The 25,635-nt window shown below is 47.7% G+C and overlaps 10 protein-coding genes across 10 annotated transcripts; 4 read left to right on the forward strand and 6 right to left on the reverse strand.

Moving 5' to 3' along the window:
* Positions 1–572: 572 nt before the first annotated feature.
* FSUBG_9480 (uncharacterized protein) lies at positions 573–1,520 on the reverse strand (the record flags this gene model as incomplete). The annotated part of the gene is made up of 1 exon (XM_036687998.1): positions 573–1,520. The coding sequence occupies one exon, from the start codon at positions 1,518–1,520 to the stop codon at positions 573–575; it is 948 nt and encodes a 315-aa protein (XP_036535057.1).
* A 2,189-nt stretch (positions 1,521–3,709) lies between these two features.
* Positions 3,710–4,518, forward strand: FSUBG_9481 (glucoamylase precursor; the record flags this gene model as incomplete). Its single annotated transcript, XM_036687999.1, has 2 exons — positions 3,710–3,811; positions 3,859–4,518. The coding sequence occupies 2 exons, from the start codon at positions 3,710–3,712 to the stop codon at positions 4,516–4,518; spliced, it is 762 nt and encodes a 253-aa protein (XP_036535058.1).
* Positions 4,519–4,746: 228 nt separating this feature from the next.
* On the reverse strand, positions 4,747–7,599 carry FSUBG_9482 (uncharacterized protein; the record flags this gene model as incomplete). The annotated part of the gene is made up of 1 exon (XM_036688000.1): positions 4,747–7,599. One exon carries the CDS (start codon positions 7,597–7,599, stop codon positions 4,747–4,749), a length of 2,853 nt encoding a protein of 950 aa, XP_036535059.1.
* A 403-nt stretch (positions 7,600–8,002) lies between these two features.
* Positions 8,003–8,397, reverse strand: FSUBG_9483 (uncharacterized protein; the record flags this gene model as incomplete). The annotated part of the gene is made up of 3 exons (XM_036688001.1): positions 8,003–8,031; positions 8,094–8,159; positions 8,229–8,397. 3 exons carry the CDS (start codon positions 8,395–8,397, stop codon positions 8,003–8,005), a joined length of 264 nt encoding a protein of 87 aa, XP_036535060.1.
* A 1,980-nt stretch (positions 8,398–10,377) lies between these two features.
* On the reverse strand, positions 10,378–10,890 carry FSUBG_9484 (ubiquitin-conjugating enzyme; the record flags this gene model as incomplete). Its single annotated transcript, XM_036688002.1, has 3 exons — positions 10,378–10,558; positions 10,620–10,837; positions 10,888–10,890. 3 exons carry the CDS (start codon positions 10,888–10,890, stop codon positions 10,378–10,380), a joined length of 402 nt encoding a protein of 133 aa, XP_036535061.1.
* Positions 10,891–11,882: 992 nt separating this feature from the next.
* FSUBG_9485 (NAD-dependent epimerase dehydratase) lies at positions 11,883–13,022 on the reverse strand (the record flags this gene model as incomplete). The annotated part of the gene is made up of 1 exon (XM_036688003.1): positions 11,883–13,022. One exon carries the CDS (start codon positions 13,020–13,022, stop codon positions 11,883–11,885), a length of 1,140 nt encoding a protein of 379 aa, XP_036535062.1.
* Positions 13,023–13,323: 301 nt separating this feature from the next.
* Positions 13,324–14,741, forward strand: FSUBG_9486 (uncharacterized protein; the record flags this gene model as incomplete). The annotated part of the gene is made up of 8 exons (XM_036688004.1): positions 13,324–13,404; positions 13,456–13,496; positions 13,549–13,609; positions 13,661–13,705; positions 13,767–13,924; positions 13,991–14,047; positions 14,100–14,454; positions 14,505–14,741. The coding sequence occupies 8 exons, from the start codon at positions 13,324–13,326 to the stop codon at positions 14,739–14,741; spliced, it is 1,035 nt and encodes a 344-aa protein (XP_036535063.1).
* An 872-nt stretch (positions 14,742–15,613) lies between these two features.
* Positions 15,614–20,997, forward strand: FSUBG_9487 (uncharacterized protein; the record flags this gene model as incomplete). The annotated part of the gene is made up of 7 exons (XM_036688005.1): positions 15,614–15,789; positions 15,836–16,718; positions 16,767–18,421; positions 18,543–18,920; positions 18,981–20,400; positions 20,452–20,760; positions 20,812–20,997. 7 exons carry the CDS (start codon positions 15,614–15,616, stop codon positions 20,995–20,997), a joined length of 5,007 nt encoding a protein of 1,668 aa, XP_036535064.1.
* A 502-nt stretch (positions 20,998–21,499) lies between these two features.
* Positions 21,500–23,110, reverse strand: FSUBG_9488 (methylmalonate-semialdehyde dehydrogenase; the record flags this gene model as incomplete). Its single annotated transcript, XM_036688006.1, has 2 exons — positions 21,500–21,916; positions 21,965–23,110. The coding sequence occupies 2 exons, from the start codon at positions 23,108–23,110 to the stop codon at positions 21,500–21,502; spliced, it is 1,563 nt and encodes a 520-aa protein (XP_036535065.1).
* Positions 23,111–23,959: 849 nt separating this feature from the next.
* Positions 23,960–25,033, forward strand: FSUBG_9489 (anter-specific proline-rich APG; the record flags this gene model as incomplete). The annotated part of the gene is made up of 3 exons (XM_036688007.1): positions 23,960–24,081; positions 24,139–24,822; positions 24,874–25,033. The coding sequence occupies 3 exons, from the start codon at positions 23,960–23,962 to the stop codon at positions 25,031–25,033; spliced, it is 966 nt and encodes a 321-aa protein (XP_036535066.1).
* Positions 25,034–25,635: the final 602 nt, after the last annotated feature.

Genomic DNA, 25,635 nt, shown 5'->3' on the forward strand with positions numbered 1-25,635 from the left:
CGGATGAAAAAAGGAGTTGAATGATTGGGTTCCATCTTGTTGGGATGAACTTTGGTGAGCGGGAGAGCTCAAAGGTCTCCATCTGTCTCGATTCGGATTGAAGATTGTGCAGGGTAGCTCTTATCATGGTGGGTCTTTGAAATAGGCCTTGAGCGTGTTTCACCGGAGTTGGATGAACTTGACAATCTCTGAATTTGATATAGCATCGCCGCGAGCTTTGCCTCGTGCGAAGATGTCCTAGTAGCTAACTAAGCAATTCTACCTTGGCATGCTGGGTCGTCTCCTAAGAAAGAGGCATTTGTGAATAGTGACTTGAAGTCTTGAGTGCGCAGAACTAAGAAGTCCACTTACTGGATATTTTCTCAAATTCAGACAAAGCAGTGGAGACGGGATCTATCGCTCCACCACTCGGAGCTGCTTCACACTCCGATCTCTCCTGTTCTAGGCGATATGCGATCCACATCCGCATCCGAATTGAAAGAGTAAATTTCAGGTCGAAAGCTTCTCATCATACTCAATGCAATTTCATGAATGGTATCACTATCTATCGTCTATCGTATGATCGTCTAACTTTACCACAAATGAACTAGCGAAACCAGGGTCATGGCCAGCATGATACCCATCGAAGGCGATTGTAAGCTTCCCGCCGAGTCCCCCGACATTCCCTCCTCAAATCCCTTCTCTTCACCACCCAAATACTCCGCACCAAGCTTAGTCAAACCCCCATCATCATCAAACAGCGACACGCTGTCCCCAGTCCACTCATTCGCATCATCTTTCCTAAATGCTCCAAACCATGCATAGGCCTGCACATCATCACTATCATCAAGGTACGGCAGACTCTCATTCATCATAGCCAGCGTCGCATCGTCATCCCCTTTCGGTAGAGCCATCTCGGTAATCCAGAACCGTGCGTCAGGCGCTGTCTCGTTGTAAAATTCGCGCAAACTTCCCAGCCAATTCTTGAGACCGCCTGCGTCGCCGTACCAATGCACAGCGACGAAATCTGTAGGACAACCATCGTCGTCGATGTCGTAGCAGGATTCATTAAAGTCGCGTAGCCATTCAAGACCACGTGGTGAGCCGGTAACGCTGGGATGGCTGATTGACCACTTGCGCTTTGCTTTTCTGAGGGGAACTATGTGCTCCATGTAAGCGCGAGCTGCATCTTTAGCAGAGATCGCGCTTCCGCCGGTGTCTGTTTCGCCATCTGGCTCGTTGAAGGTGAGGAGATGCGTAGATGATTCGGGAAGCCCATTTAGTCGCGACTCGAGCTCAGAATCTGATGCATCGTCGAGGCCGTGAATTAATGGCACGAAAGGTAAGGAATTGCCGATTTGGCCGTTTGGCCAAAGCGACCAAGTATAATACCACGCGATCTCAGAATTATTTGAGATGAGGAGCTCATTATCCGATTTGTGGTCATCTCCATGGTATGCGAGGCCGCGTTTTGACGAGAGGTCAATGCTCTCAGCAAGCCCCCAGAGGCATAAAAATGGGTACAAATTTGATTGGCGCATTTTGTGAAGAGAGTCTGGTATACAGTGAAACCCTCATTCAAATGAGAGCGCTTTAATACGCGATGGACAGCTGGAAAATCAGGTTTGAAACATATCTTTTAAGGTTCTAGGAAACGTTTCAGAATGTCAAGGGGTTCCTTGGAATAGCTACTTTTCTTTTGTACGTGTCGCTCGTCTTTTGGCTGGGCAGAGTGGCGATTGTCTGAGCCTTGTTAATGATGTCATAAGTCTGCCAAGTTAAACCCTGCCTCAACACCAAGACTTGGCAGCGTCTAAGATTCCTAGTATCTTGATATTGACATAATTGGCTCACCGCTTGATATCTAAAGAGCATAGAAATTCGAGGCTCGTAGAATACTTACCGCTTTGGGACAATTACCTGATTTGGTGACGACACGTGGGTTTCGCATCGCTCCTTCCGTGTTTTCGAGGAGGTAAGATACTTACTCAAAGTCTATTTGAACCGCGACGACACCATGAATGATGGGGCCATAGGTGCCTATTCAACGACTAATTAAAAAGGAGATGCAAGGAAAGCTGTAGGCAGATAATATCATGTAGTTCTGCTACATTACCGTCCAACAGATACGCCAGTTCGGTACTTCTGGCGAGCCATCTGTGAGAAATATGAATAAAGGCAAACGGTCACTGTCAAACAATTGCCCTGGGGAGTTTTGGATACCATTGCCCTCTTACACGACATATTTAATATGATATTTCTTCTGTCCGGCAATAGGAGCTGAAGAGACCGACCGAATTCTTATGAGGTTGACTTGGGGGCATCTCGCAGACGAAAAGACTAAAAAGTTCTGCCTATGCCTAAGACAGGATGAGAACTGTGGCCGAATTAAAATGATGCTTATTGGAGTCCAGGCACAGCTTTTCAACACTTTGGAAGAACGCAATGTACTGAGGAATTGTACTTGTCCAAGGTAACAAAAGGGCGTGTAGGACCCGAAAGTAAATATTTGAAGGACGTATCTCCCATTTTTGAAAAGTCTGAAGGGAGAGGGAAATTCGCATATCGTTATATTAGTTCTTCATCTGACCTAACGAAAGTGGCCACCCCGAGGATAGCTACTGTATATGTCTTAGGAGAGTATCCAAGTACAAATGGTTCTACGGGAATGGTATCAAGTAGCCGTTTCAAATATTTACTATTTCGGTACATCAGACAACTTTAGATGATCATATATGGTTAGATCACCGACTGAGGGCCGAATATCGAAGAGTGACCGACATGTCGCCGCCCCCATAGTGATCGACACAGAACGCGGGGTACTCAGTAGGAGCCGTGGTGCATAGAGTAAAAAGCAACTTCTTAAATGTTTTAGTGTCTCTTGAGTCTATAGTTACTTAAAGTTTAGCAGATTTGTCTCTTACAGCCTCATACCAGACTGTTTGCGCGAGGGCGAGCCGTAGGAGCCTGCATTTCGTATCGGCAACATTCACAGCTAATGCAACGGCTCGGCTTCATTGACTTCTGTCGTTGGGTGTCCTGGTCTTCGCATTGACAGTCGTAGAAGTCTCGTCATGCGTTCTGCAGATCACACTGGGGTAGCGGAAAGTCTCCGAAATCCCCATGTCTAGGCGGAGTCTCCGCTTGATGTTCAGGTCCGACGACCCCAAAACGGTCAGAGCCGATGAGTTTATGCGAGTAGGTCTTGGCATTTGTCCTTATTATGCATATATTCGGGCCGTGGCCGATCGATGCTACCCTTTTTACTCTTTCTAATGAACATCTGGCTTAGTTTATAAAAATAACTTGGTGTCGAATTTCTCACGATATGTCGTTTTCCCTAGTCTAGGGCTGCCGAGAAGCGCCAAAGAGTAAACAATGCATGTTGTAGTCAAAAGCTAGAGGGCTTCGCTTGAAATCAGTTGACAGGGCTAGGAGGACTATCATAGGTGGAACAACCGTCCTGTAAGATGTGAATGCTCCGTTTAATGGCCGAGGGTGATGGCAATGATGAAGATAGCTTCAGAAACGCAAAATGAATCTTATGATCAGGCGAAAAGTTCGGAACGAGAGAAAATGGCAAAGATCTTCCTCATGAGTGACGAAGGGTTTGTGAGAGAACAGGGGCAAACGTGTATAAGAAGGACTGGGAGCCTCCAGGTAGCCAACAGTTTCGGCATCCTCAGACAAGCCGCTGCATCAAACATTACAATATCTACAAGCCATCAACATGCTCACCTTTAAAGCTCTTCAACTTGCCTCCATGTGCACTCTTGTGTATGGACATGGCTACCTCAGTAAACCCATGAGCCGAACCGGTCTCAACGCTGAAGTAACTAGCCCCATTCCTTCTCTATATCATCCACTAACAGGCGATAGGCCGGCCCAGATACATGCCCCGAGTGCACCATCCTCGAGCCCGTCACAGCCTGGCCAGACCTCGACGCTGCCAAAGTCGGCCGATCTGGACCATGCGGTTACAACGCCCGAGTCAGCGTCGACTACAACCAGCCCGGCGCCAACTGGGGCAAAGAACCCATCGCCACCTACAAGCCTGGCCAAGTTGTCGATGTCCAGTGGTGCGTTGACAACAACGGCGACCATGGAGGCATGTACGCCTACCGTATCTGTCAAGACCAAGATATTGTCGACAAGTTTCTTGATCCAAACTACATCCCTACTGAAGCTGAGAAGCAAGCTGCTGAGGATTGCTTCGAAGAAGGTCTTCTTCCCTGCACTGATGTTGATGGCCAGGAGTGCGGGTACAGTCCTGACTGTTCTGCTGACCAGCCCTGTCACCGCAACGATTGGTTCACTTGCAAGTCTTTCGATGGTAACTCGGATGGTAAGGGATGTCGTGGTGTTGATAATGCACCGATTAACTCGTGCTACACCTCTATTGCTGGCGGTTACACTGTGTCGGGCAAGATCAAGATCCCAGACTATGTCTCGAACCATACCCTTTTGTCGTTCAAGTGGAACTCGTTCCAGACTCCACAGGTTTACTTGACTTGTGCTGATATCGCGATCTCGGCTTGATTACATTTGCAAGTCAGGCGCCTTGGCTGGATGGTTCCATGGACCACGGCTGCACAAAAGGGTTTATAGTGCATCCAACCAGAAGCGAGATGGGACAGTCAACAGCGTTGATCAGCGGGTGTTATTCTTTGGGCTAGGAATTTACCTTTTACTTTTCCCTCTAAAAAATCTCTAGTCTAGCTTGCGAGACCAAATCATCACTCTTTGACCCTCACAGACCCAAAACCCTTACATTACAGTGCACTCACCCTCAACACTAGGATCTACATGATGAGATTCTCTCGAGTGAGGCTCCGTCTCCAAATCCTCCCAGTAGATGAAATCCATGAATCCAGAACGAGCTTCATTCAAAGTATCAGCAACAATCCTCAAACACTCCTCATCATCCCCCTTCAGGGCAAGCAACGCGAAAGCAACTCTCTTCTCCAGCTTCCAGGGCCCTGACCCTTCGTAAGCCTCAAAATACACAGGATTTCCAGCTTCCTTCAGACGTTCCTCTATACGCCCAAAAGTAATGAGGAGCCAGCAGGTGACGCCGAGATAATTAAGGCTTGAAACTGGCGCGATTCCTGCTACGTCGGAGAGAATGTCAAATTTAGCCAGGTCGAGAACATCTCGGGCGTCAAGGACTTCTGATCCAGCTTTCGGAGGTAACTGGTAGCCTTCTGCTGCATACTTGTTCACGAGATCGTCTGGTACCTCGAGTGTATTGTTCGCAATTGAAGAGAGCTTGCTTGTTGCGTCAATAATCTCCTTATCGGTCATTCCAACTGCTCTCGCCTTCCGAACAAGCACAGTGTCCTCGAGCTCGTCTTCGCTCACGTGCTTTGCTCGACTGAGTCGTTCAAAGAACAGCATACTGCCAAATTGAAGCTCCTCATCAGGAATGGCCTCGAGGTTCCAACCCGCCCGATGGCAAGTGGTGAGCATAGAGTTTCTCTTGAAGATATGGTTGATTTCCAAGTCAAAAAGCTGATGAATGTTGTCGGCACATCTTCTTCTGTACCGAATAGCCTGCATCCGCGCTTGCGCTTGTCTTGATCCCGGCTGTCCTACAGACGCAAGTAGAGCATCCGCGAAATCCGATTGCGGCTTGCGACCCTGTGCGAAGAAGGTATGCTTGAAGAGATCTTCTAGTGTAGCGCAGAGCCCAATAGGTCGAGAGAGGTAACCCTTCTGCACAACAGCATTGTGGAGATGGATCATCAGCGTTGGCTCAGGCATGCGCTCCCAAAGAAACATGCCAAGTCTGTAAGCGATCTCAAGACCTTCCTCAAGACCTACTCCGCAAAGGAACGGCGAGTACTCATGCAGGCCGTTCGAATTGTGGTCTGCAAAGCGTGAGGGCGGTATGGTATCCAAGCCAGTCGTGTACTTGTGCTCCCCAAGAAAGTCGACGAAATCAAGCTGAGCGATCTTGATGATCTCGAAAAAGTCTTTATGCTGCTCCATCTTGCCATCTTTCTCCAGAATCTGCTTAAGTAGATCGACAGTCTGACAGTAACCGGCAAACACGCGCTTGTTCTGTCGATCGAGAAAGAGGTCGACGTCTCGTCTGGCACGGCCTTTCTTTGCTGGCGCTTGAAGCATATGGCCATGCAGAGCACTCAATGACCAACCGCGAGAAACAGTGAATGAGTCGACGATGCACTGCATCTGGAAAACTTGATGCGGATAAATCATCTTGGTGATATCGGTGCCAGGCTTCTTCATAGCCATGTTCGTGATATCGCCTGCGAATTCATTCAGGCCGAAGAGGAGTCGGTGGACACCCCAGGGACCGTTGGCAGACCAGTCCACGTCTTCGTAGACATGCTTCTCTCCTCTGACCGTGTTTCTCTGAACGACGACAGATGAGAACACGTTGACAAGATCGTAGAGCCATTTTATGGTGTAGCAGCGCCGCCAGTTGACTCGCTCCTCATTCGTAGCCCGCTCCAAGTTGAAGTTTGGATCCCATTTCACGAGTTTTGCCTGCATGGCCTTTGTGGGCTTGCCAGTGCGATTGGCCTGAAAGTCAATAACAAAATCCCTCAGATCCTGATACGCGTGGATGAGGAACTGCTCCTTGATATCGACGGCTGTCTCCTTGTGGTTGTGCTCTTCACCATCCGGGCCCAGCGCAAAAAGAGCAAGTCTAAACTTTCCCTGTGCTGAATCCATGTTTCCTCGAGTGATGGTGTTCATGATGGTTTCGTAAGTGTCGTGGCCCGGAAAGTCAACAAAGATAGCTGCGTTGGTGCGTTTGACCATGGAGATCGTCAAGTTGCTTACAGCTCCTGCGACAGCGCTGTTGAGGCCTTCGTATGCAACCTCTTTCCAGAGACGCTGGGTATAAGCGCGCAGGTCGGCCCATTCTTTGACAGTCGAATAGACAGCGAGTAGATAGTCTGTGACAAGACCGACTTCGCCACTGTCCTCGATGATGCGAATGCTCTCGATTGGTATTTCATCGGTCGCGGGATCTTTCGTGTCTTGTTTCTTACCCTTCTTAGGCTTCTTGTACTTTCTAGCCTTCTTGCCCTTGCCCTTTGGCTTTCGCGCGACCTTTCGTGCAGCGACTGGTGATTGCGGTTGAGCGACATCATCCTCTTCATCGCTCGACTCTCCCTTGTCGACACTCAATTGTTGGAATTTATTGGCGAACAGGATCTGTTCAACGTCCTCGGTATCGTCGCTGGTCGTCGCGCTCGTCTTTTCCCATTCTTCGCCGCCGAGAATCTTGAAGGCGCTGCGAAGAGTGTTTATGAAATGCCTGTGACTTTCGTTACTTCGCTTGAGTTCCTCGTCCGAATCAGGCCCCATAAGCTCCTGAAACGTAGTGCTAACGAGAGATCTCGCCTGAATGATGGAACCGAAAAGCCGATAGATGACGTTGGGTACAGGTTCCTTGTGCTGGGAAATGAGTGTCGACATGGAAATCAGGCCATTCACTGTCGTCTGACCTGTCGTATTGACAGAGTCGGTGGATTGAGCTCCTCCATCAGTGGATCTGAGTAGGCGATTGGACACGTTGATCATCCAATACAACAAGTATTTTGTGTCCCTCTTGTAAGAGAGGTACAGGTTCTGCGACACCATGGTCACGTATGCGACGGCCGCAGTTCGTACAGAGTGAGATACGGCAACGATGATTGACCATACTGAGTGAGGGGACACGAAAGAGAGTTTCGGCTCTGTTTTCAAGACTCAAATCGCGTTGCCGGGGTCACGTGTTGGCGTGACACAATTAGGCATCACCCAGTTACAATATTTGTTTGTTTATTTTTATGTTTGCCAATGGAGATGAGGCACGCCAAATAAAGTTCAAATGCAATCATCATTATCAGGCGAGACTTGTAGACCTGGAGGCACAGTACCTGCGCGACACTGCAAATGTGATTGCGCCACCAAATGCAACCCCGCAGAGGCGTAAGAATCTTAAGAGAGATAAGCATATATAGTATTACTACCAGTCTATCTATATAGGCCCTTCTAGCTGCCTTTAGGTGCACTTGCCAAGGAACCAGCTTCCTAGAATAGAATTAGCATCTACTTGTATGGCAGGACGGCTATAGCCCACAAAAGCAACTTACCCTGGTAAGATTTACACGTCAGTCCGTTGTTGCACACCGTTCCGCTATAGTTGACGTTGCACCAGTCTAGAAAAGCGATTCGTGTTAGTAACTTCCTATTATGAAGGCAACAGAAGATGCCAAGATGATACTGACCTCCCTTACGACGTTCGCCCCAGCATACGTATTTGTCCGAGCCTGTATGAGGCATGCAGTAGCCACTGAGACATTCGATGTTCAACTGACACGCGGCGCCATCTCCACTGAGAGCAAGAGCTCCAACAGCCATGTGGGCAATGAGGAAGAGAGAAGAGGTGAATTTCATGATGCTGACTGATGTAGAAGGATTATGATGAATGACGAAAAGAATCACATCGACGAGAACCTCTTCTTGGGTTTATATAAGAGAAATGGCTGAAAAAAGCTCCTATCCTCTATCCGTAGACCGCCTTGTGTTTGTTTGATTTAAAGTTCACGGCAGTTAAAAGAATTTGCCCACTTTCCGCACCGGCCATCTGGATTTATCGGCGGTTTCACGAACCTAGCAGTGGTGAGCCTTGTCTAATGCACCAATACGAGAAGGAGGCCACCAGGCTAAACCAAGTAATCGTCAGCTTCTTGATTGACCCACCTGTAAGTAGGATATACTTTAAAGCTAATAGGTAAACAGCAACTTGACGCCGATCGATATTTAAGACCTTTAATGTCTGCGGTGCGGTGAGCGGCCTAGGCAGCCGGGCACAGAGCACTGTAGTAAGAGTTTGTATCGGCGTATCGGCAATATAAAACGAAAAAGGTCTTTATGGGTGCGGTTACTGAGTTAGTAGGCTCTAATATCTCTAGTTACAGATTTGACCTGTCTTATATATTCTGCACTATGTGACAGTAGAATATACGGAAGATATCAAGGACCTGGCTATCTGCCCCCACTGTAGGCTCCTAATACAAAGTATATCCTTAGTCGAGAAAGTTACTTTTCCTCCTGCGATAAAGTAATTAATTTAGTTTTCCGATGTAACCGGACACGAGTTAAAAGTTTTGACTACTGTTAGTCCTAATTCCTTCGGAACTGGATATTGTGCTTCGCCAGGCTTTAATATCCGAAAGATAAAGTCCGAATTGCAGGTAAAGGCCAATTAAAATATATTCATATGCTATTATGTGTTACTAACACTAATAAACAGAATAGCTTTTACCCCTTGATTTCTCAGATTCAACGGCAGTAGTGCGGTCGGATATAATCTCTAGTGAATGCCTTTTAAAGATACCCGGAGACAATTGGTATTGCGCCCCGGAACGGCTGGAATGGCCCGTGACAGGTTTTTGAACATTTCATGACAACTGGCGGATACTGGGTGAACAGCCCACCATGACGCCTACGCGTGTGAGGCGCATGATGTGAACATCAGCTGTGGAGTCTACGCAAGGCTCGATACAAGCTCATATTAGTGCGTTGAGAGCGTGATTCCCTGTGAAAGTTAGGCCTGACCGACAATGTATTTGACAGGGAAATGACCTGTTTACCAGCTACTTTACCGTTACTGATCGAAAACGGCACTCGTAGCTGAGAGGAGCATGAAAGTATTATCTAGTCCCCAATGGGACCTTTCATAGCATTTCCATATAAATATGAGAGCTTCAAACACCATGTCAAGGCGAGATAGCGTCCAGCATGATATTTATAGTGCCGCACCATCATTTCGTACCGGGAAACCGCACTCGATTGCAGAGATGTTTACTGTCCCTATGGCGCAAGTGAAGATCAGGGTTCTACACGAAAGGTCATTCATAGAGGTAATACGTAGGTACTTAGGGTTCTCATCGTAATGCAGGCTTGCGATAAACACTTGCGTAGTGTAGCGCCGGAAATTTCATCGTGACAAAGCTGTTCTTGCGTCCAGTTGGAGAATGCCGGCTAGGCGACGATTTTGAACAGAAAATCCATCTGCATTGAGACTCGGCCAATAGAAGAACCGAAAGATCGAAAGATTGACATACGACGCCTTTTGGGAGTTCCGCTGGCGCCGGGGCTGCAGCACTCCGGTCCTCGATTAAGCTCAGCCAGCTTCACTACCCTGACCAATCGTGCGTAAATTGGCGTATTATAGTTACTTATGTTCTTGGGAATCGTTAGTATCAATTAATAATCTAAAGCCTGGTCGGAGGCTAACACTTGGACTCTGTTTATGGGGTGAATATATCTAAATTCTACATTCCTGAATTTCGTTGTAAAGAACCTGTAAACTGTAACCCGATGCCGCTACCCCGGCTCTAGTTTCTGCTTTAGAATGGACACACAAAGCCACTATTCGGCATCGGATAGTCTTGCCAGGATGTCGCCCTGATAAGCTTCCTCTAGAGTATAGTCTTGGCCATTATTGCGATCAATTCCACAGTACTTGAATGCCTCGACGACTGCGTCTTTATCATATCCCGCATCAATGTATGGATCAATCAACTTCCGATTGTACCCTCCATAACTAGCACTACTGATCGTTAGTGGTTCTGTTACCCATAAGGGAATGTTGGGGCATATAAGAAACAAACCTGTGTGTTTCCGCAGCTGGGGCACCTGCATACTTGACGGCCCAGTCCTGAGCCCTTTCTCTGAAGGCAGAATTGTTGCTCAAAAACAGCGTGTTTGCTTCTTCATTGACAGGGAAATCTGGGTTAGGATACTGAAGTAGCTTGACTACTGTGTCCAAGCTTACTTTGATAGTATGAGTCGGGTCCCATGAGCCGAGAGCACCTGGTGCAACCTCACCCTAGCATCGTCAGTTCTGCATTACATAGGCTGCGTTATGTGATATCGTACCATTTCAGGATGTACATTCGGATGATATATCTTTTGATTGAACTTCATTGATGGCTTCCCAAAAGGATAATTATCCGGGATCAATATATTGATGGTGTAAGCGCCTCCGAAGTAGGGTGTACCTGCCGGAATTGGCAGAGAAGCTTTGAGATGAGCTAAATCATTTGGGTCGGGGGAACACAAATCAACACCGGAGGTTTGACAGTCCGCAACTTCTTTGGCAAGTCGCCTTGTCCCGGGGTCCATCGACGCCAATATTTTGAAAGGATGAATTAAGAGATATTTGGAGTGGGCAAGGGCAATGCGAGATGAAGTATCAGTGAAAGAGTGCCTGTAATTTATTTAGGAAAGCGAAGAGAACAAGCTAAGAAGGTCGATAATACCACGTGTTGTTAAAGAAACCGGAGAACCCAAGACCGCTGTATCTATTATTGATTGGTCAGGCAAAGCCACACTGTGCAAAGTGAAGCACTATCACGGATGCGGAATATTGGAGTAGTCTGGACCTGTAGCTGCTGCCGTAGCACGGGGCTAGACTGAAACTATTAGAGCAGATCAATCCCATTCAGGGCACTAGTTTTGCTGGTCGCAGGGCCAGCAGATAAAGTACCTGTCGCAACTATAATGCCTGCAGTGAAACATGCGCTCTTGTACATCGCAAGCCTCCAATCTGAACCTGCCACGATTGTGGCTGGCTAGAGGTCACAGGGCTCATACTACAGTTACCCTAACATCCCTGCTTTCTGTATCAGCGAATGGTCCTTGTGGTTCTATGGCTAATCTTGGCCGTTAGTAGCTGGGTAACACGTCTGGGTGCCTGGAACAGTTGTAATATCTTCCAAGAAGGAAAGGTCATTTCACCAGTATGCGAAGAGATTTATGCGTTAGAACATGACGTATCAGGCTGTGAGAATAATGCGAGTAGGATCATACGGACCAACTCATGTTATATCCAGTAGCTGATCTCAAGCGCATCAAAGCAGTACTTCGTTGACCTATCCAGCCTTACCAATGCAGCTCTCCAGTGTCCATGGCCTCTTCCCATTCTTCAATGCCTCAAGCTCATCCTTAAAATCCTGTTTCCAGGCATCTTCCAAACGACTAGGATTCCAACCAGCCAGTCGTTTCAACTCAGTACCCTTCATCGACTTTGTACCCGCCCATCCGCGTTCTGCCATATCAACTAGGCCAGCTGTGATCTCGTCCGCCAGCTCTTGCAAAGTAACATCCCGAATCTCCTTTGACGGAGGCGTATCTTCACGAGGTAAGATCCCTTCATCAAACGCGGCATCAAGACACCTTTGCATGATCTCGGTCTGAAGAGCCCTCCCCACAGCTGGAAAAAGAATTCCGTTCTTCCCAGTTGGAATATGGCCTACTCCGCGGTCTTCCCGCTCCAGAATAGTTCGAGTGAGGAGCACAAAGGCGTCAGCAAGATCCTCAACATGAACCCAGTCCCAGTTCGCAGTCTCGTTCAACTTGAACCCATGTCCGTGCTGAATAACGTATCGCATGATAATTGGTATAATGATGCCCTGTTGGTTAAAAAGCCCTTTGCCAGCCCCAAAGATCACTGGCGTATTGAGGCTGACAGCTTGCACACCAGTCTCTTCAGCTGTAGTCAAGACACGAACCTCGGTAGTTCTCTGAAGATAAGGTTCTCGCGCGTCTTCAGACTTCAAAAACTCGTAAACAGAATTTCCGTCCGTATCATTCCATTCTCTATCTGGATACGCTTTTTGAGTAAGTGGCCGATCAGCTAAATTGCTACAACCTGAGATGTGCAGTAGCCAAGGCGGGGGAACACCTGGTTCAACGCGACGAGCGAGGCCCCGCACAAAAGCTTCGGCTCCGTCTGGAATAAAACCCGAGCCAGTGTTGATGATAAGCTCATAATTGGATGCGATGTCCCTGATGTAGTCGACGTCATGGAGACCAGCCCATTGAATGGGATTCACGCGGTCGCCGTAAGTCGAGCGAAGTTTGGCGGCAGCGTCATCACTTCGAATGAGAAGATCGATGGTGAGGGCTTTTAGAACCTCATCTTGGGCTTTTACGAGGTGGTCGAGAACAGTACCACCGACATAGCCTGTTGCACCGGTAAGAAGGATCCTTTGGACAGGAAGACGAGACATGACGGTAGGGATGATTCAAATGAGGTCACAGCATTCCAGGTAAAACGAAACGAATTTGATGTCAGTTTCAAGTTACTGTTCCAATGGCTGGATATCGAACTCCAATTAGATCCACATGCTGACCGCCATCTGTCCAGTAACCCGGTAGCGCGGGCTGGGGTTCTCTCGGTTGGCTGCTGCTTGCAGGGATGGCGACATGCAATGTGATATGTGATGAATGGAGCGGGCCATAAATGCAGACCGAAAGGCCGGTTGCAAAAACCCCGCAAACGTTACAATTTCCCTCAACTTTATCGTAGCCATGGCAGATGAACAGAGCCCGAGCCAGGGCCCTGTAGCTGAAACTCAGTCTCCGCCCAGAGAAGACCCTTTGGAAGTTGACGTGAGTTTCCCATGGGCTACTTCTGTTGAGCATCGTACTAACTAAGTCTAGGAAGAGGAAACTCAAGATAATGATTCCACATACAATCTGTCGTGAGTTATCAACACCAATGGCTCTCGCTCCGACTAACATAATGTCGCAAAGGGAGGGATCAGCCAGCCAGACGTCGTCAATCAACTCCAGCATTCTCAACTACAGATACATGGTAGTGCTCACCTGATAACACAATCATCCGATTTACTAACAGATGAACCAGAACGGCCGACGGTATCATGCCTTTCGTGAAGGTGCCTACTTCGTGGTATGCAGAACGTTGACAACTAAGTGTCATTGAGATTAAATGCTGATATTACTTTTCCTAGCCCAACGATGAAGAAGAGCAAACGCGGATGGACTTGGTACATCACATTTACTCTCTGATGCTAGACGGTGCTTTATTCTTGGCGCCTATTGGTGACCATCCTCAGCGTGTTCTGGATCTGGGAACCGGCACTGGTATCTGGGCGATGGACTTCGCAGAGTGAGTAAATTATTACATTGCAGAAAGTCTTTCGCATGTTTTATTCTTGCTGACTTTGCTTTTCAGTGACTTTCCCTCGGCTGATGTCCTCGGGACTGACCTTAGCCCAATCCAGCCACAGTGGTATGGCAACTATCTCGTGTCAATATTTTGAAGCTGACTTGCCAAATTGTAGGACGCCGCCAAATTGTCGATTTGAAGTAGACGATTTCGAGGCTGAATGGCTTTATCACACACCCTTTGACTTCATCCACGCACGGGAGCTGGAAGGCTGCATTGGCGATGATAGCCGGTTCTTCCAGCAAGCCTTGCAACACCTGGCTCCTGGCGGTTACATTGAAATGCAGGCGGTCGCGGCACCGTTCTTATCAGATGATGGTACGGACGAGAAGGCCGTCAATGCCCAGCTATGGTTGAAAACCCTGTGTGAGGGATCTGCCAAGTTTGGTAAACCAATTGATTGTGCTCCCTTGTGGAAAGATAAACTGATAGCTGCTGGCTTTGAGAACGTACGGGAAGAGATACGCAAGGTACAAACGAGGCTCAACTACCATTTTGCCGATAACTAACATTCCAATAGATGCCACTTGGATCATGGCCTAAAGACCCGAAGCTCAAGGAGATTGGCAAATATCAGTCCATTCAGGAGGCTAAAGCCATTGAATCATACACACCACAGATCTTTTCGGCCGTGCTTGGATGGTCACAGGAGGAAATACAGGTTTTCATGGCAAAGGTCAAGAATGAGATCAAGGATCCTTCGATTCATCTTTATCTCCCTGTTCATTTCCTCTGGGGAAGAAAACCTGCGTCTTGATTCTTACGCTTGTGGAGTTAAGCTAGATTGGAAGTTGATGCTTAACCTATACCACTTAATATTTATATATTTGATAGGGATGCTATCTATGCTTCGTTCGATAGTGTCTATTGCATTCAATCGCAAATGAATCCTAACTCTCTCCAATTTTCTTTTTAATACACGACCCATACTTCCATTACACAATCTAACAGCAGCATGAATGCATTGTATATCTTTCTCAAGTTCAAGATCGTATCTCACTGGTACAATTTCAGATGGTTTATAATCCAGTGCACCGCCGCCGCTGTTGCAACACGGGATTAGACCGACACTAATAGAACAAGTTAGCCCCCTTTGGGGCCCGTGTTTTGCTTGGAAGCTGCATCGGCAAGTGGAGAATATTTAATCCCATGAAATTCAACGGTCAAGCGTACCTTCACAGGTCTCGAAGCTAGTCGATAACGATGAATTACTCTCGGAATCTGCGCCAATGAAATGAGCTAGCTACGCGCTCAACGGAACACCAGATAATGCCGATCCTCAATTTCAGCCAGTGTAAACTCGTCGGCGGGAGGCTAGACCAGACTCCTGCAGAAAGTGGCTGTTACAGACCCTGGGAATTGAGCGAGAGCTGAAAACATCCCTGCTTTACACTAACCTCTCTGGAGTAATACACCACTGCGCCTCGATAGGCAACCACAGCGGCTGTCAGTTCACCGGAGAGGTTACCTGAGGGCTCTCAAGGCAGATGGAAGATGGTCTGATTGGGATGAGCATGCGCCGAGGCTTAAACCACCTAACTAAGGATTAGTTCCCGCACTCCACAGCCTTGACTTTCTTCTACCATTTTGTCTTGAGTATGTATAACTCGCAAAACGCATGGAATCACAATGAGCGCCATTTTTGGGTCTCAAGCCCGTGACGAGGCGCAACAGCTTATAGAGAAGATCGCCGTTGGCCATGGCTACATCGAGACGGCAAAGTTGGATGCGATGCCGGCCGATATACGACGTGTAGTAGAGGAAGCTCTGAAGAGCAATTCTAAATCTCATGCCGCTGCTACAGAGTAAGTCGTCGACTCCAGATCTTGCCCGCATCTAACCTGTCGCTAGGCTTGTAGAGAGGCTAGCTGCGGGGAGCATCAATGTCGCGTTCGAGCTGCTCCAGAATGCAGACGACAATCAATATACCCGCGCAAAGGCCGCATGCGCGAATCCAGGTGTCCAGTTCATCGTGACTCCAGATCTGGTAGTTATCGGCAGCAATGAGGACGGGTTTACAGAAGGCAACGTCAAAGCTCTTTGCGACTTCGACAAGTCTACCAAGGCCGGCGCGTCTGGCTACGTCGGACAGCCAAAGGTGGGCTTTAAGTCTGTATTCACTATCGCTTCCAAGGTTCAAATAGAATCTGGCCCATACTCATTTTATCTTCAACATGAGGACGGGGATCCTGGTATCGGAATGGTTAGACCTCACTGGACCGAGCCGCCTGTTCTTCCCGACCATGTGAAGGACCGTGAAGCATATGGCGGTCTCTTTGGAAACCGGACCAGAATCATCTTGTTATTAAAGGAGCAGAACAGAGATAATCTGCGGAATAGCTTTATCAACCAGCTCTGGGACACGCCTGACAGTGTGTTACTCTTCATGAAGAACCTACGGTCGCTGAAAATCACGGTACTTGGTGAGGACAACAAAGTTCAGCGTTCGAAAGATGTACTCCTGGATAGAGACTTATTCGGCCCTCAAAGTCGAATTTCAACGACGAAGGAGCTCGGCCCAGCGAAGCTCAAGATATGGAATCGCTATCTCGTCTATAGATCAACAGCAACAGGGTTGCCTGCCAACCCGAACCGGAGACCTGCCTCGGAATCGTCAGCAGATACTACCAGCGCAGAAGTTGTACTAGCGTTCCCCGTTGATGAGAAAGGCGAGCCAATTATTGAGAATCAAAAACTATTTGCCTTCATGCCGGTTTCTGAGACCGGATTGAGCGTCAGTATATTCGCCCGTACGCCTTCGATACCCAGCTAATATGTCTAGTTTCTTATCCACTCTGACTTTGTCACCGATTCCACGGGGCAAAACCTTCTTACCTCTTCAGACAGGAACCTTCGTATCAAAGAGGCAGTTGAGGATGCGGTCGTAAAGACGGTCCAGGGCCTCTGTACAAGGCCTGGCACAGAACACAAATGGATGCGTTTTCTTCCCCACGTCGGTCGAAAGAGTATAGACCCATTCTGGATCCTGTTGGATAATACTTTACTGTACAAACTCTCCGAAATACCACTTTTGCGCCCAAGAAGCCAGAAGTTTGGTAGTCTCTCAAAGATAGCCGATCTCAAGCGCCTTTCTGCGGATGAACTGGACCAACATGGCGCGCCGCTTTTGCCTGATTTGGAACAAGAGTTGTACCTGTCTTCGGGATACGAATCGCTGGATCTCGATATTCTCAGTCAGTATGGATTAACCTATATGTCGAACGTGGAAGTCGTGAGAAGGCTAGGAGCTTTCACCAAGACCGATGATTGGAGGACGAGAACCTTTGAGAATCGAGATGAAGATTGGCATGCTAGACTGGCGCGTCTTGTCCTCAAGATGCGGAATGGCATGCTATCCAACGGCAAGAAGGCCATTCGCTTCTTGGATCTCATTCCACTTGCTTCAGGAGACTTGAAGAGTGCCACCAAGGGCGGAAAGAACGAAGAATTTTACGACAACATGATCGAAGGCATCTCCATCCCCGGAGATCTGGACTTCCCAATGCTTCTGCCCGCCGCCACAGCGAATGCGGATTGTCGGAAGCTTTATGAAATTCTTGGACCAAAGACTCTTGCTGTTCAACAAGTCCGAGAAAAGATCATAAACATTTATAAAGATCCTGCCCAAGTGGCGAAGCTCGACCTGGCTAAGTCAAGAAATCATCTTGTGTTTCTTTATCGGATCGAGCCAAAAGACTTCATCAATAAAGAGGAACAAGAAGTCATGGTTGTTTTTGACCACAAACTACGCATCAAGCGTCCAAAACATGAGTACGTCTATCTTCCTGGCGAAGGACCAGTGGCCCCAGGGAAAGTCCTCAATCCTCCATTCCCAGAGGGACTCGAGCCACCAGATGTGTCCCTTCTACACCCAGCCTATCTTGAAGATCCGCCGACCCCATCAGCTGGCAATGAGAAATCATGGACTCAATGGCTATATCACATTATCTACTGCGAAGAAAAGATCCAATTGTTCTCTGTTCGAGATCCGCCAGCAGAAGCTGACAAGACTTACTCACCAGAGTATAAATTCCTCGTCAAAGCCTACCCAGGACTCACACTTCATAGACTCATGCTAAACTTTCAAAAACCAGAAGTTAAGAAGCAGTGGATCGATGATAAGAAGGGTACTGCTCTTATGCGAAGAATGGAGTTTCTCTGCACGGATGGTGTAAGACATCCTTTGGAGGAGACTATACTTCCGCTGCCAAAGCTGCTAGATAGCTGTGAGAAAAGCTTTGCATCAGTGGATAGCATGCCGTTTCTTAAGCTTGATGAGCCTGTGAAAGACGATGATATTCCGGCATGGCTCGACTTGGCAGAGCATTGTGGCATCGGGACTAAAGACGACACCAAATTCACTCTGGCGATACTAAGCTCTATTTCCAAGACCACCAAGGAGATTACAAGCGATGTTTCAAAGGCTGTGACTGGTTTGTATCTTAAGCTTGAATCTCAGGTTCCTAATGGACCCTTGAGTGCTGCTTTCGCAATACAAACACAGATCAGGCGAGTTAAATCTCACATTCTCGGCTAGGACGCAGACTAACTATGACAGAAAATCCATTACCGACAACAAATGCATCCTCTGCACACCGCTCGCATCCTCGGATGTAAAGAAACCTGCTCGCTGGGTTAACCAGCCCGCATGCCTATGGAATGCACCTCAGGGCATCCAAGTCTATAACCCTCTGCGGTCATTCTGGTCCTCTGTACTCGAACAAATGGACACTGGAGATCGCGAGAAGCTGGAGCACTTCTTTAGCAACACACTTGCCATTCGAGACATAACCCAACATGACGTTGTCAGTGAGCTTGGTTCCCTATCTCGGTCGCTGGATCAAAACAAGGATTACTCGATGGTAGTGAAGGAGCTTTATAAGATTCTGCAGACGCAGACGGACAACCTCAATGAGATCAACGTACTCATCATTAAGTAAGTACTAGTAGATGTTACCCGCTTATATCCCCAGAGCAACAACTGACGAATTTATAGGCAAGCCTTTCGAGATTCCCCTCTCATTTATGTCCCTCATCAAGTGAGTAGGAAGTGGTGCAAACTCTCAGAGTGTATATGGTCTAGCGAAGGTGCCAGTCAGGATGAAATCAGTCTGGAGCCACTCTACGCAGACCTTTCAACTCTCTTCCTATCTTTCCTCGATGTTCCCAAGATAAGTGCTTCGCTCGTCTATCAGCATATTCTGAACATCGGGAACACTATCCAGCCTATTTCAGAAATCAAGAAACTCATCTGGTCCCTGCTCGATAGTTTGACTACCAACCGGGGACCATCAAGTGTCTATGCGGACAAGATAAGGGCATGCCGAGTCTTCCCTGTAGAGGGGCTGTATGGTGAAGTCCAATCCGCATCCGCTTTGGGAAGTTTCTACATAAATGACCGACCTATATACGCGGCTGTAATGAAGGGAAAGGCTAACATTCTCGACTTTTCTGTCGAGGAAGTGCATCGCCTTAAGCCTGTTATCGAGTGGCTGGGCCTGACTGATCGCTACCTCTCCAAGTCGGTTACAGTAACAGAGAAGACATCTGTTGACGAATCACAAGGAGTGGAGGATAAGGTTTTCACACGGAATATCGCTGAAAAAGCCGATGCACTTGCCATGTTCGTCAAACCACTTACTCTTTCAGACCCTGTGCAAGCTAATAAAACAAACAGGATTGCTGCTCACTTCAGAAATGGCCAACATACGGTACGGAGCTACAACCTGCAGGACACGATACGCAAGGTACAAGTGTTCCGCCATCCAGACATCAAGACCAGTATAACTTGGTATCATGGATTCAGTCCTAGTACAGCACCGCTGCCGAGGAGTGGGATGCACTTCCATCTGGCTCTATTCTCCAAATGGAAGTACTACATTCCGCAAGACGACCAAGACGCCGATTTCTGCATGGTCACTGAGTTTCCGCGGATGCTCACCGCTCAGCTCCTAGAGTGTACAGTGCGTGATGTCAACTCTGAGGCCGTTATGATTGTCGCCAGTGTCCTTCGAGCTAAGCGCTCCAACGTTGGACGTATCCTCCAGCATTACGGGATATCTGAGGCGAGTGCATTACCAGAGTATACACCGGAACCACCACGTACACCTGAGAGGCGACGAGACAACGCTGCTCCCTCACCTTCTCCATCACCGCATTCAGTTATCAGATCCCCTGTCCCCGCTGTAAGCGCAGCTCAGGTAATCCGCGACGCCACCACTCCATACCAGGCCTTGCTTGTTCAAACTGTCAATGTTGCGCGCATCTCAATGTTTCCTCACAAGAATTCAGTCTTTGATATGACTGCAATCTCACAAAGCCTTGCGGAGAGTACAGCTCGATCTGGGCTGTTCAGGTTCTATGTCGGAGACCAGACAGAATGGCAGCGGATGGTCGGTGCCGCTGGTGAGCTATATGTAAGTGCGCTCATCTCATGGAATGGTCCTTTGTCACTAAAAAAGAAACAGGTCTTTGAGTTGCTTTCAACCCTACCCCATGCACTGCCTGGATGGTCTCGAGATAACTGGCAAAGTACTGTCAGACACCATGCCAGCATACACCCTGACTACACCTCCCTTGGTAGCTGGTACGGGACAGAGCAAGGGGACCTCTTCTTTGATGATGTGACAGGAACATTCACCAGCTACTTGATTGAAAAAGGCTATCTTGAGGAGAGCTGGAGAAAGGAGCGACCGGAGTACTATATCGAAGTTAAGACCACAACATCGGCACGTCTCGACACGCCGTTCTACATGAGTAAACATCAGTACGCACGGGTAATATTTCCAGTTCCTTGTATCCATGTGTTCCCACTAACTAGCTCGCAGATGCAGTCATTTGGCAAAAGCTTGAATACTGATACACAACGCCGGAAAGTCTATATCCTTTTCCGGGTACACGGCTTAGAGTCAGGCCAAGTTGGTTTGAGGGTTTTCCTCGATCTGGAGGCTTTGCGCAAGAGTGGAGATTTAGTATTCGAGGCTCAGAGTTGGACAGTCACCCCGAGAGCATAAGGGTAGTGTGTGGATTAGCATGTATGTAGCAGTGGTCTATGAATGACTGTAATCATTCTAGCACATCATATTCTCTGCACCCAATCTGCCTTGCTCCCTTTTAACCAGTTCAAAGCTCCCGTTGGCTAGCGTGCACAGATTCTTCATCGGCTCTCTCAGGCGTCGGATCATAGGTAGTGTTGGCGCGAGAGAAGCGAGGTAGAATATCCTATCAGTCAGGTTCAATAGCCTGATTGGTGAGAAAATAAGGGGAGGAAATGCTTTGAGAAGATTGTGGTTGCTGACAGAATGGCCTCAATTGATACCCGGAGTCATGGACGCTATAAGCCAATGCTCCGCTACGAGTGTGCAGCCACGGACAAGGGTATTTTCAGCTTTTCAAGCTCCCTAGCGTTCGCTGCTGACTTTGAACCTGTGCAAAAAGTGGCCATGAGTTTCCAGGTACATATTTGACTAAAGTCTATCTAATCATAGTTTTCCCAGAATAACCACCAACGGAGATCTAAGAGTTTGTAGGCATGCTCGTCAACTTCTCTCCCGTGCTCGCCTCATCCGCCCTCCAAAGCGAAGTAACAGTCTTCCACTGTGTATAAAACCTCAACCCATCCTTTCCATAAAAGTTAGCAAGACCAGTTCCAGCCACACTGCGTTTGTTTCCTGTGAAAGAAAACATAGGCAGAGGAACAGGGATCGGCACGTTAATGCCAACTTGTCCAGCATCGATTTCTTGTTGGAAGAGAGAAGCCTTGGCGCCCGAGTTGGTGAAGATGACGGCTCCGTTGCCCCAGGCGTTGGAGTTGATGAGATCGATGCCGTCTTTGAGGGTTTCTTCTTCCATGCAGAGGAGGACGGGACCGAAGATTTCTTCCTTGTAGCATTCCATGTTGGGGCGGACGCCGGAGATGACTGTGGGGCCGACCTGCATCTTGTTAGTAACCCAATCGTCTATCAATCAGGAATGACTTACCCAGTTGCCATCGGGAAAGCCCTCAGGCTTGTATCCCCGACCATCAAGGAGAATCTTAGCACCCTCCTTCTCGGCGCTTGTGATAAGGGCATTGCAGCGATCGCGGCTCTGAGGAGTGATCAAAGGTCCGAAATCCGACTTTGAGTCAAAGCCACTGCCTGCGATATGGTTCTTTGCCTTAGCGACAAGATCCGGCAACCATTGCTTCGCGTCTCCAAGAGTAACCAACACGCTCAAAGCCATACATCGCTGTCCAGCGGCACCGAAAGCAGCTCCAGCAATTGAATCAAGGGCATGGTCCTTGTTAGCGTCGGGGCTCAGAAGAGCATGATTCTTTGCGCCAAGGTTCGCTTGCACGCGTTTTCCGTTTGCTGATCCTCGTTGGTAGATATACTCTCCAGCCTTGTTGGATCCCACGAAGGAAATAGCTTGAATCTCAGGCTCGTCAAGAAGGAAGTTGACTGTATCCTTTGATCCATGGACGACGTTGACGACGCCAGGTGGAAAGCCGGCTTCTCTGCAGAGCTCCGCAATCATCATAGCAGCGCCCGGATCACGTTCCGACGGCTTGACGATTATGCAGTTACCTGTGACAGTCGCTACAGGAAGAGACCACAACGGAATCATAGCTGGAAAGTTGAAAGGGCAGATAGCCGCAACAACACCCAATGGGTTTCGGTACGACCTTGTTTCCATGTCCTTGGCAACCTCGAGGACTTCACCGCCGAGCTGAGTAGTGATTCCGCAGGCTGTCTCGCAAACTTGCAGCCCCCGAAGAACATCGCCCTTGGCATCAGCAAAAGTCTTTCCCTGCTCTGTGACAATGCTTGTCGCAAGGTTATCCATATGCTCGCGGATCAAATGCGTCAGCTTAAACATTATTTGCTGACGCTTAATAATGCTCGTCCTCTTCCAACCCGGAAACGCAGCCTTAGCTGACTTGACTGCTTCTTGAAGTTCATCGTTGGTACTCTCCGGAACACGCGTGATGACATTGTTGGTCGCAGGGTCATGAACTTCGATCCATGACGACGTCTGTGAAGAGACGAGTTTGTTGTCGATGAAGTTCTGTGTGTCCTTGGGCTTGTCCAACTTTTCGTGGTTGCCGGGATAAATAACAGACTGGTAGATTGAAGTTGAAGGCATTTTGATATAGATGTTGTTGTTAGATGGGAGAAACAAAGAAGGGATAGGATGATATAGTGAGGCGGAAACCTTCCCGATATAGGAGCAAAGAGCGGTCGCCTCCGTTCGGGACAGACCGACAATTACCCCGCACTCTAGTACTGAGAATGTCTTGTGACGGCTTATCAGCGTTGGCGGGGCCGATAACTGTTATGGTTGGAGCCTATCGGAGCGAGATACCAGAGACATTGACGATCGTGTCACCGTTGGTTTTCGTGGGTCTCCAAGATGGGCTTTATCTAATCTCTGTTTATTTTGGAGACGGATGTTATGACGCTGAATTGGACCTGCGATTGAGTTGAGATAGAAGCCTTCACTGTAGTTTCCTTTGGCCCGGCATTGCCCCCCGCTAGACTCCACCGACTGTAACTAAGCTTCCCACTAACCATTTGCATTTGTCAGGGGACTCAGGGTACCTGATGTGATAGCCAGGAGAGCGTCTCAGACGCAATGAACTGATGGTCTTGGTGTTGGTGCTTGTATGTTGCTGTAAAGCGTAAACAAACTTTCAGTCACCAGGCTTCGCTGCAAATTTGCTAATCATAAATACACACGCATGATACCTGGTTGATTACTACTTATGTTAACCATGCTCGGTATCTACAATTGCATATAGGGTTAGCACCATTCACCCCCAAAATTTTCCGCATTCTGGAAGTATTCCAATCTGGTCTTCGGGGGATCGGCCACCGAGATATAATAAATGGCTTCCTATTTTAAGTCCTCGTAAGCCCCAGATTTGTGTTGGCACTTTGATTTTCTCTATACATTTTGTTTTGCTTTATTACTGTCCAAAATCGATGTTCCAAAATGAAGCTGTTTATCTTGATCTCCCTTGCTAGTTCGCTGCATGGAGCAGTAGCGGCACCTTCAGCGGACAAACATTCTCAAAAGAAGTTTGACTTTGCCAAGATCAACAAAATCGTATCTTTGTAAGTTGATTCACAATTCCCTACTGATAGTCATCTTAAGTCTGACTATGCAATTAGCGGTGATTCATGGACGGATACTCGATTCAATACCTCTGGAGTTCAACCTTCCATCTCCAGCCCATTCGGAAATACCGGCAAGACGAGCTCAAATGGCAAAATGTGGCCAATGTACTTGACCACGCAGTATAATCAGTCGTCCGTGTTACTATATAATATGGCAGTCGGTGGTGCTGTCACTGATGTCAACATTGTCAAGACCGGACCCAACGACGTGGTTACCCAAGTCAGCAGATTCGACGCCTATTTGCAACAACTAGGCCCAAACTTCTTTCAGCCAAAGCATACACTTTATACAGTATTTATCGGTATTAACGACATATACCGCACCATTAATGACGCTGACCAGAATGAGACGGTCACCAAGATCATGGAGCGTCTAGATCAGCTTACAACTGACCTACACACCCACGGCGCTCGCCAGTTCCTCTTCATCTCAACGCCGCCGCAGTCCCTTTTCCCAAACAACGTTCCAAAGCCAATTGCTCCGACACTCAAGGCAACATCTGAAAATTGGAACAAAAAGCTTCACGAACTCTTAAAACAGCTCGGCCGCAAGTTGTCTCACAGCACCTTTTTCTTGTTTGACATTGTACCGTTGATCACTGCCGTTACCGAAGATCCAAGTCAGTTTCCCGAGACCGCGGTGTACAAGAGTACGGGATTCTGTGCAGACTACAAGAGGTAAGACATGCTACTAGTCGATTTGCCAAGATCCAGGCTAAGAAATAATAGCGGTACTATTACGCCAGACTTCAAGTCTGATAATTGTGAATACAACGCGTCGGAGTACATGTATATCGACGGCGCTCATCCAACACAAGCGTTTCACGAAATCTTGGCTAAGAAGATTGCGGCACAATTGGCTGCTGTCCGAACCATTACCCAGCATTGATTGGACTCAGAGTAGCTACTTGGAGGTTTTTTGAACGACATGTGGCAAATTGACAATATCTTCTGAAAATGAATATACTATATCCGTATATTAGGCTAAAAGAAAGACCAGCTTCCCCGCGTATAACCTTGTCTGTTGGGGGCATTATAAAAGCATTCTGGGAGGCTCGGCATAGAAAGGGCCGAGCGTAAATCGAAACCGTTTACAGATTGCCATGCGAGCCCAGAAAGAGGTCGTAAGGTCAGTCCTGTGCTACATTGCAGTGATGGCTCTTGAGTTGGCTCTATGCTTATGACTAGATCCGATTGATGTTCTGTCTGTACCCACAGAAAAAACATAATCAACCTGTGATCTTATCTAAGGGAGCTAATACCTATACTGGCCCCGGTGTATCTATTAGTATATAATCTCTATACGAAGTACTAGGTTATGTTACTAATTATAAAAGGGTTATTAAATTTTTAATAAAATCCTTACTTATTAAATTACTTAAATTATAATACTTTAAAGTAAATTACTAAGAATTATAACTAAACTTTATAAATTTCTTTTTTATAATTATTATTAAATTATACTAAGCTAAAAAGCTTTAACTAGTATAT

The sequence above is a fragment of the Fusarium subglutinans genome, assembly GCF_013396075.1.
Source record: "Fusarium subglutinans strain NRRL 66333 chromosome Unknown NRRL66333_c0000147, whole genome shotgun sequence".
Classification (NCBI taxonomy): domain Eukaryota; kingdom Fungi; phylum Ascomycota; class Sordariomycetes; order Hypocreales; family Nectriaceae; genus Fusarium; species Fusarium subglutinans.